The 9,729-nt window shown below is 32.1% G+C and overlaps 1 protein-coding gene and 1 non-coding gene across 2 annotated transcripts in view; both read left to right on the top strand.

Moving 5' to 3' along the window:
• The window catches only part of LOC108564901 (neuropeptide F receptor-like), a gene marked incomplete at its 5' end in the record, with an annotated part of 17,676 nt that extends 10,517 nt beyond the window's left edge, over window positions 1-7,159 (top strand). Inside the window, 3 exon segments of the mRNA XM_017924100.1 lie at window positions 3,105-3,347; window positions 5,424-5,681; window positions 5,799-7,159. Coding sequence (XP_017779589.1) covers window positions 3,105-3,347; window positions 5,424-5,681; window positions 5,799-6,299 — 1,002 coding nt within the window. The 3' untranslated portion in view covers window positions 6,300-7,159.
• On the top strand, window positions 2,022-2,094 carry Trnar-ccu. Its single transcript has one exon. It is a non-coding gene; the product is annotated as a tRNA-Arg (tRNA).
• Window positions 7,160-9,729: the final 2,570 nt, after the last annotated feature.

Below are 9,729 nucleotides of genomic sequence, written 5' to 3'. Positions count from 1 at the left end.
TGTAAATAATACAAGCTTCTTTTATTAATAGAATTAGAGTGTAAAGTTCAAATATTTACAAATTAATCAAGTTATTTCAAATTTTGTAAGTAAAAATTAAAAAAAGTAGTTCAAATTACTATTGGAAATGATAGAAGCTTCTTTTATTACTAGAATTAAAGTGTAAAGTTTAAATATTTACAAAGGAATCAGGTTTTTTCAAATGTTGTAAGTAAAATTTTAAAAAATTTGTTTAAATTACTATTGGTAATAAAAATAGCTTCTTTTATTACTAGAATTACAGTGTAAAGTTCAAATATTTATAAACGAATCAAGTTTTTTAAATAAAATGTCAAAAAGTAGTGCAAATTACTATTGAAAATGATACAAGGTTTTTTTTTGATAGAATTAGAGTTTAAAGTTCAAATATTTACAAACGAATCAAGTGTTTTCAGGTTTTGTAAATAAAAGGTCAAAAAGTAGTTCAAATTAATATTGAAAATGATAAAAGATTCTTTTTTTCTATAATTAGAATGTGAAGCTCATTTAGAAATTTTTTCAGATTTTGTAAATAAAATGTCAAAAAGTAGTGCAAATTACTATTGAAATTGATACAAGGTTTTTTTTTTGATAGAATTACAGTTTAAAGTTCAAATATTTACAAACGAATCAAGTTTTTTCAGATTTTATAAATAAACTGTCAAAAAGTAGTTCAAATTAATATTGAAAATGATAAAAGCTTATATTTTGCTATAATTAGAGTGTAAAACTCATATATTTACAAATAAATCAAGTTTTTTCAGATTATGTAAATAAACTGTCAAAAAGTAGTTCAAATTAATATTGAAAATGATGAAAGCTTCTTTTATTAGTAGAATTGGAGTTTAAAGTTATTGCGTAGTTTGTTTGGTTGTTATGTGATTCGGTAAATCAAAAAAAAAAATGTAATTCAATTACGTTGTGGTTACATTTTACGGTCGTAGCAAATCAATTGGGAGCGATGTTTGCAATCAGGAAATTGGCTTATGTTTCCTACATGGAATCGATTCCAACTATTTTCCATTCGTTGCGATCCAATAAAATACATATCTCTTGTAGCAAAAAAAGAGAAAATGTAAATGACGATGCGGAAAAGCGTCAGGACGATGAGTGATGGAGGTTCGAATTGATATTGATAAAGGCTTTTTTACTCTTTGTGTATCGGGGCTCAACCATTTGTCGGCCTCAAGAATCAATTTGCGAGGGTGTTTGGTAGAGTATACACACATTGTAAATCGATGGGAGGAGTATGGGTCAGCGAATTTTCAAGGACCTAATCATAATTTCAGGATAAATTGGCCTTAAACGCATCTCGCAGATCGATAGTCCACTTAATAATCATCCCTCGAGACCTCTGAATAATTCCTCGAGACGATGGATGCAAGAGGAGAAACACGCAAGATATTCTAAGTGCTTTTCGTATAACTTCCTCTGACCCGAAATTTTGATTTAATTACAAGATTCGATAGTAGTTTCACCCAGTCCCCCTTTTCTCTCAACCGGTTATGAATGCTAAACAGTTTTAAAGTTAAACACAGCGTCGATAAAGTTCCTCAGGGTTGTCCCTCTTCCATTAATTGCAGCCATTTTCCCTTCTCGATCGTGCGTTTGCAAGAACTTTACCAATTACTTTCGTGCTGAAATCGCGATTGTATTTTATTGGGAATTAGTGCCGGAGGGGTCATAATTGGTTTTTCAAGTGCAAAATATCAATTGGGTCGATTCAAATCATCATATAAGCAAAGTTTGAAATTTCATATTAACTTTCCAATCACTCTCATTTTACTGAAGAATTAAAGTATTTTATTACATTAAGTAGTTTTTACTTGTTATAAATCATTTAAATCACTTTATTTGTCAAAATATAACATGTTTAATCACTTGCGAGAAATCGGCGGATATATTCGCCCTATCGTTTACACAGGAGCTTATGCAATATTACAAGTTTAGTTCTAATATTGACGTATAGATGGCGATTTTTTTAAATTTTTTTGATGACATCCGCCCCAGTGGCCTAATGGATAAGGCATCGGCCTCCTAAGCCGGGGATTGTGGGTTCGAGTCCCATCTGGGGTACACATGTTTTTACTATCTTTACCCTTGGACACATAAATAATGGCGAATACATTGTATTTGTGACCATTATCAATTACATTTTTATAATTGGTATGAAAATGATCCATTTTATTAAGTAATTTAGTTTTTAGTTCAGCATTTGTCCACCTGTCAATAAGTGACAGTTAATCCAAATTCTTGCTAGTCCCAGTGATCTAATGCCTCGAGGATTGTGGTTCGAATCCCATACATATTTACATACATATTTTTTTCGTTAATTATCCATTATGTTGAGAAGATCCATTCTTAAGTAACGATAAATTACATAAGTAAAATGTTTTGACATATTGGACTTAACCTGAAAAACAAATTTAAAACATTTATCGCTTAGTAACATTACTTACCAACAGCACACCTTGTCAATCTGATGTAACCTTAAAATATTGAGATGGTACACTTGTCTATATTCTCAATAATTGTAAAGTTAAAGTATACTAAAAGTATTAATGAGAAAATATTCCAAACTATTTTTAATTCAATATTTGTATAATTCAAGTATTGATTACATCAATCAATCAATGTGAAAATAATCCGAATTTTTAGTTTTCGAGGTGTTAAAGTTTATAAGTTTACTAGAAAAACAATTGTTATGTAAGAAGATTTGCAAAAGTTTTATAGTTTGTAAGTTAATACGAAAAAATCAATATTTTGATTACTTTATGTTTATAACAATTTAATTTAAAAAAATACGTTTGTATACTTGTCCTCATTGTCAAATTCATGTACTTGACATGTTAAGTGGAAAGTACAATGTAACAAAGTTAAAGAGTTGATTGATGTATGTGAAAATATTCGTATTTTTTCAACGTGTTATAAGTTATGTCGGCATGCGGAAATTTTCAAAATAACTCATGAAAACTGTTGAGAACACTATAAATCTTTAAACGCTCGCTGAAACTGAAAAACATGCGAATAAATCAGACCGTGTCAAAGTGCACTTCAAAAAAACTAAAATAATGTCTTCGTTTCAGATCCTCTCCGTAGTGAGAAAACCTGCGATGAGAACTGCAAGAAACATGTTCATCGTGAACTTAGCCATCTCCGATCTTCTCCTCTGCACAGTGACGATGCCTCTGACCTTGATGGAAATCCTCACCAAGTATTTCCCCCTGGGAAACAACGCTTTCGTCTGCAAAATGATCGGCACTTTGCAGGCCATCAGCATCTTCGTCTCGACTATCTCGATCACAGCAATAGCCTTGGACAGATACCAGGTATTTGTATCATTCGTCACGCGTAACGTCCAATTAAAATCTAAACCCCTTTTCCGAAACGATTTTATCGCTGAAGGACAATTCGGATGAAGATAATTGGAAAGAGATTCGATTTATTGGAATCCTTTCGGGTCAAGGAGCGCTGGAATTCTGCCAAGATGACAAAAAAAAATATATATATGGGTGTTAACTTAAATGCACTTTGGTTCCGAGTTTCTAACGTAATTTGCAAACTCTTTTTTTTTTGCCGAATTAATTACAACCATTTGGGAGAATAATCGGAAATAATTAGTTTGTTAATTGAAGTTTGTGGCAAAATTGTTGAGGTTTATAAGAATTGCTATTTTCACAGTTGAAAATATATAATAAGAAAATTTACGTCATTAAAATATTGACGATTTCCTCTAAATCCAATAACATTTTCTTTAAAAAATATATAGTTAACTTCTTTTTATATAATATATTTGTAATAATTCATTTGCTTCATCAATTATTACAATAAATTATTTATATATTTTTTCTTAAATTTGAAGTAGAAAATTATAATTTAGCAACAATGCAGGTGTTCAATTCAAATGTATTTGTTCAATTAATACGCATGTGTTCAATTTAAAAGCAGGTGTTCACGCAGGTGTTCAATTCAAACGTAGTTGTTCAATTAATACGCAGGTGTTCAATTAAAACGCAGGTGTTCGTTTTAGTTAAACGCAGGTGTTCATGCAAGTAGTCACACAGGTGTTCAATTAATACACAGGTGTTCAATTCAAACGCAGGTGTTCAATTCAAACGCAGGTGTTCAATTCAAACGTAGTTATTCAATTAATGCGCAGGTGTTCAATTGAAACGCAGGTGTTCATGCAGGAAGTCACGCAGGTGTTCAATTAATACGCAGGTGTTCAATTAAAACGCAGGTGTTCATGCAAGTAGTCACACGCAGGTACTCAATTAAAACGCAGATTTTCAATTAATGCACAGGTGTTCAATTGAAACGCAGGTGTTCATTTTAATTGAACGCAGGTGTTCATGCAAGTAGTCAAACAGGTGTTCAATTCAAATACAGGTGCTTAATTAAAACGCAGATGTTCAATTAATGTGCAGGTGTTCAATTGAAACGCAGGTGTTCATGCAGGTAATCACACAGGTGTTCATTTAAAACGCAGGTGTTCAATTCAAAGGCCGGTGCTCAATTAATACGCAGGTGTTAGTTTTAATTGAAACACAGGTGTTCACGCAGATGTTTCGTCTTTAAAAATATATTTACCCGGCACATTCACCATTTCTTAAAGGCTCATTACTAATTAATTAGTAGACTTTTACTTGTGACTGTGATCTTTGTTGTTACATAATAAATTATGTTTATTTTGATCATTATAAATTATTTTGGAATTCAATTCAATCTTTATTTTTTTTTACAAAATAATATTTATGTGCATGCAAATACATTTTCTCGTAGACGAATCGATCATACGAAAAAGTAAACAAGTTCTTGCATTGCCTTGAGCATGATTTATTATCGTTTCTCTATTTTCTTGTTATTTCAAAGAAATTTCGATAAATATTCAGAAATTCTTACGTAATTATTAACATAAAAACAATATTTCATAATTTAAGAAAAATATTTATTTTATTGGATAATTGAAGATTTTTACAAAAAAAAATAGAAAATTTCTATTAAATATTTTTTTTCGTCGTTTTATAATATATTTAACTATAATGAAAATTAATTCATTATTTACTTAGTTTCATTTACATAGAGTTTTTATCAATTTTTAGTTGATTTATCATTTGAATTTGTTCTAAACTTTTTTTAAAATTAAAATTAGATCAATAAACACAAATTTATATCCAATATTTTCAAAACTTATTTAAATTACTTTAATTTATCTAGTTTTCAATTTGTTTCATTTTAATACAAAATTTCTTTATTCTTATAGTCTGAATTAATGAACAATTTCAATGATTTTCTTTAATCTTTCCAACTTGTTATAATAAATCTAAATCTCTTAAATCTAAAGCTTAAGATATAAAATTTGTATAGCATTTTATCTTCATTCGACTGTTTTGTGTGCGTTCCAGGTCATAGTTTACCCAACGCGCGAAAGCCTTCAGCTCTTCGGAGCAATCCTCATACTTGTGCTGATTTGGGTCATAGCTACAATCTTAGCTTCACCACTCTTCATCTACAAGCAACTTGCGCACTACGAGATCACCATCAACGACACCGATCTTCACGTCAACTACTGCTACGAAGAATGGCCACCATTCCTCGACCGCTACGTCTACTCCGTCTTCTCTTTGGTCGTCCAATACATCATACCAATACTCACAGTTTCTGTACGTATTAATTACTATTATCCTATAATCTATCTAGTTAATCTATATAATACAATTGGAATGACAACTATGTATGCATTGAGATGAATTTGTGTGTATTTTTTATCTAATTTTCAGGCGGCATACTTCAGGATCCTGTACAAGCTGAAGTATCGTTTCGCTGCTGGCTTCGTGGACGACGCTCAGAACTCTCGTCGACAACTCCGCGGAAGACGTCTTCAACGCACCAACTTCCTCCTCGTCTCCATCGCCGTCATCTTCCTCTTATCATGGTTACCTCTGAATCTGTACAATTTGATAGCCGACATCTGCAAGACGTACAACTTCAACACAGAAACGATGAAGATCGTGTACGCCGTCTGCCACATGATGGGAATGTCTTCTGCTTGCTGGAATCCGTTCCTCTATGGTTGGTTGAACGAAAATTTTTGGAAGGAATTCCAGGACATCCTCTGCCTATCCTCGACGAAGGAGGACAAGGCGCAGATGAAGACGCCCGCGAGGAAACCGTCGAGCTTGAAGAGCCAGTACCCTCTGCAGCAGCTGAAGCCGGATCTGATCACGGATTTCAATCAGGCGACGACGGCCGACACTGAGATGACGCAGCTGTCCAAATAGCTTCTGAGCAAGTCCACTAAGCCGGCTAGTGGACGGGCTGCTCTAGTTTAGTGATGGAGGGACGACGATGACGGTGATTAAGATGTTGACGATGAAGAAGATGAATGCGTATTGTAGCTGGCAAATGGATGTTTATAATGATGATGATGATACACTTTAAAGTGCGGCCTTTCGACAGGATGATCGATTTCTGCATCTTCGGAAACGCCTGCACTCCCATCGGATTAGTTTTGAGGGTTGGAAGTGGGCGGTGTCGAGGAATCGGTGACGGTAGTTTTTAAAGGATCGAAACGGAGGATAAAAGTAACGGGACAAAGTTTAAATGCATGCAATTTCGGTTTGTAATACAAGTAATACATTTACTACAAACTACACTCAGCGTTCAGTTAACGTACATAATGCTTACATAAATTCCCGTACTCTAAACGTATACATAACGAGTTTTACAACTTAAATAAAATACAAAAAAACTTACATAATTTACGTACCGGATGAGTAAACAATTACATAATTGATTTAGTACATATTTACGTTTCCGTTCGCACATACGTACACTCGTTCGCACATACGTACACTTTCCTATTATACGCAGAATTTTATCATGTACGTATACAAAAAAATGTATTTTAAAAAGCAAACATCACACTCGATACTTACCAAATACTTTATTACAATACATCAAAAGAAATTGTTACTTTCACAAGTTACTTGGTAAGTATTTTGCAGTTTCCCTAGCCAATTCATAATTTCGACATTGATGTATTCAGAAACAACGTTCTAAATATCATAAATCAATTAATTTCAAACGAACAAAAGCCCTGAAATCAACGAAATCGATTACATACTGAAAATTTATTAAAAAAAAGCACAATTAAGTAAAGGACTTAATATTTCCAACCCTTTTTTTTACATAAATAATGATGTGTATATATATATAAAAAACAAAATATATAAATATTTATTTACTTTTGTTACTGTACATAGCATATGCAAAGATTAATTACAATTAAGAAAAATTCACGTATTTACATTATAAATATTTTAATTACTTCTTAATTCGTGATGCAGTTGAAATACTACGAAGGAGAGATAAAAAAAAGTTAAAGAGTAAAAGCAAACGCATGTAAATGTTTATTATTACTATCATATTTAGGAATGGTAGAAAAAGTGTATAGAGAATATTGTTTGTAATATAATTGAACAACAAAAAAAAAAGATATATAAATCCTACATTTGTAATAATAATAATGATTAATAAATGTTTATAAATTTCAATTTGTTTATGTATTTTTTTTTGATTGAATTATTTTAAATCCTTGAAGAAAATTGTAGAAGTAAAGTGAAGGTAAGTAACTATGCAATAAAATAAGCAAAAAGTTTATTAGTTATTAAGGAAAAACGGTTTTTCTAAAAATTGGACAAAATTTTCGATAATTTTCTGGCACTCCTAAATACGAAATATCGAAGTTATACAAGCGTTTCCGGAGGCTCAATCAAAAGGTAGTGTAATTTGTACGAATCCTGTTGAATTCCTTAAATATTTTGCGTGGTTATCCTGAAAATTTTAAAAAAAATAACGTGAAAATGCAACATTTTCAGCAACGTCACATCACACAACTCGTAACAGTCGTAACAGGCCAACGGATGACAGCAGAAACCTGCCAGTAAGCTTCTTGGAAATGTGAAACTTTAGAAATTTTATTATTAGGAAGATGCAAGTAGGCTCGTTGGAAAGGTGAGAGATTCACCTTTCATAGGAGTGGTCGATGATGTAATTGTCTTTAGCGGTTGTCGAGAAATTAACAAAAAACTGAAAAAAAAATGAAAAAAACGTCGTTTCTCTGTTACGTAACGAACAATACGTAACTTTTGTTACATAAAAAGTTGCGCAACACTTGCGTGCATCTAATTATGTAATAAGATCATAAAAAACTTTATTACTTTTCGAGTTATTATCAAAAATCTAGTTTTTGGGTAAATTCAATTCACTTTTTTTTCCAATTTCTATAGCTCATAGCAGGCGACTCGGCGGCAGTAGGAAGATACCAGTAGGCTCGTTGGAAAAGTGAGACATTTAACTTTCATACGAGTGATCGATGATGTAATTGTCTTTAGTGGTTGTCGAAAAATTAACGAAAAACTGAAAAAAAAAACGTTGTTTCTCTGTTACGTAACGAACATTACGTAACTTTTGTTACATAAAAAGTTGCGCAACGCTTGCGTGCATCTGATTATGCAATAAGATCATAAAAAGTTTCTTAATTTTCGAGTTATTTACAAAAATCTAGTTTTTGGGTAAATTCAATTCACTTTTTTCCAATTTCTATAGCTCATAGCAGGCGACTCGGCGGCAGTAGGAAGATACCAATAGGCGATACATTCAGCTTTCATACGAGTGGTTGATGATGCAATTGTCTTAAGGAGTTGTCGAGAAATTCACGAAAAATAAAAAAAAACGTCGTTTCGATGCTTTTTCAATTTCTACAACTCATAGCCGGCGACTCGGCGGCAGTACGAAGATGCCAGTAGGCTCGTTGGAAAGGTGAGACTTTCAGCTTTAATAGAGTTTGAGATAATGTAATTATTTTGGTTTATGTATAAGATTTTGTTTATCTTGAATAATCCTAAACTAAACTAAAACGTCAAAATCAATATATTTAAATGGAACTTTATAGTTGAACAAATAAAGAACAGAAGTGAAAATAATATTACAAGAATGATAATATTTCATAGACTGAGAAGGTGACAGTATTGAAGTTCTCTTTTTTTAGTAGATATATTTTTTTCACGTCTGCGAAAGATTTAAGGGCGTTTTCGAGCAGCCGACGAGAGTGGGGAGTATGAGAGTTTATCTGAGCCCTTTCCTCCGCCCGAATGGACGTCGACGCAATGTAAACACATTAGGTTGTTGTCAAGGGTGACGCGTCACTTCCTCTTCCTTGTTAAAATGTTCCTGTAGGGTTGCTAAGGAAACTTTAATCACGAAGAAAAATTGCGACACGTCCGTTTTCTTACATATTAATTTTACGACGCGCATCATTAACAATGATCACACCTTAATTTGATTGATGCAAACTTTATTAAATTTTAACGTTATTAATACATTTTTATGTAAAAAGAAAAACAAGACTTTCATCATTATTAACTAAATAATTATTATATTTCTGTGTTCGTTTCGTAAATTCACCGAATAGTGATAAAAAAATATACGTTGTTTAATTTTACAAGGAATTTCATAAATTTGATGAGAAAACAGCGATTGAAGTGTGCACTACAAATAGCCTAGATAATGAAATTTAACGTTTCCAATATCCGTTTCGCAAAGTCCATCCGCTTTTGAACCTAATTCATTTTCATCCCTCGTTTGCTAATTAGTCAGAGTTTAATCTCATACATTGTACATCGAAACCTTATACAAGTTTAATCCTTT

Source organism: Nicrophorus vespilloides, unplaced genomic scaffold (genome assembly GCF_001412225.1).
Source record: "Nicrophorus vespilloides isolate i.1.1-1 unplaced genomic scaffold, Nicve_v1.0, whole genome shotgun sequence".
NCBI classification, from domain to species: domain Eukaryota; kingdom Metazoa; phylum Arthropoda; class Insecta; order Coleoptera; family Silphidae; genus Nicrophorus; species Nicrophorus vespilloides.
This window is presented reverse-complemented; position numbering and strand designations above follow the sequence as displayed.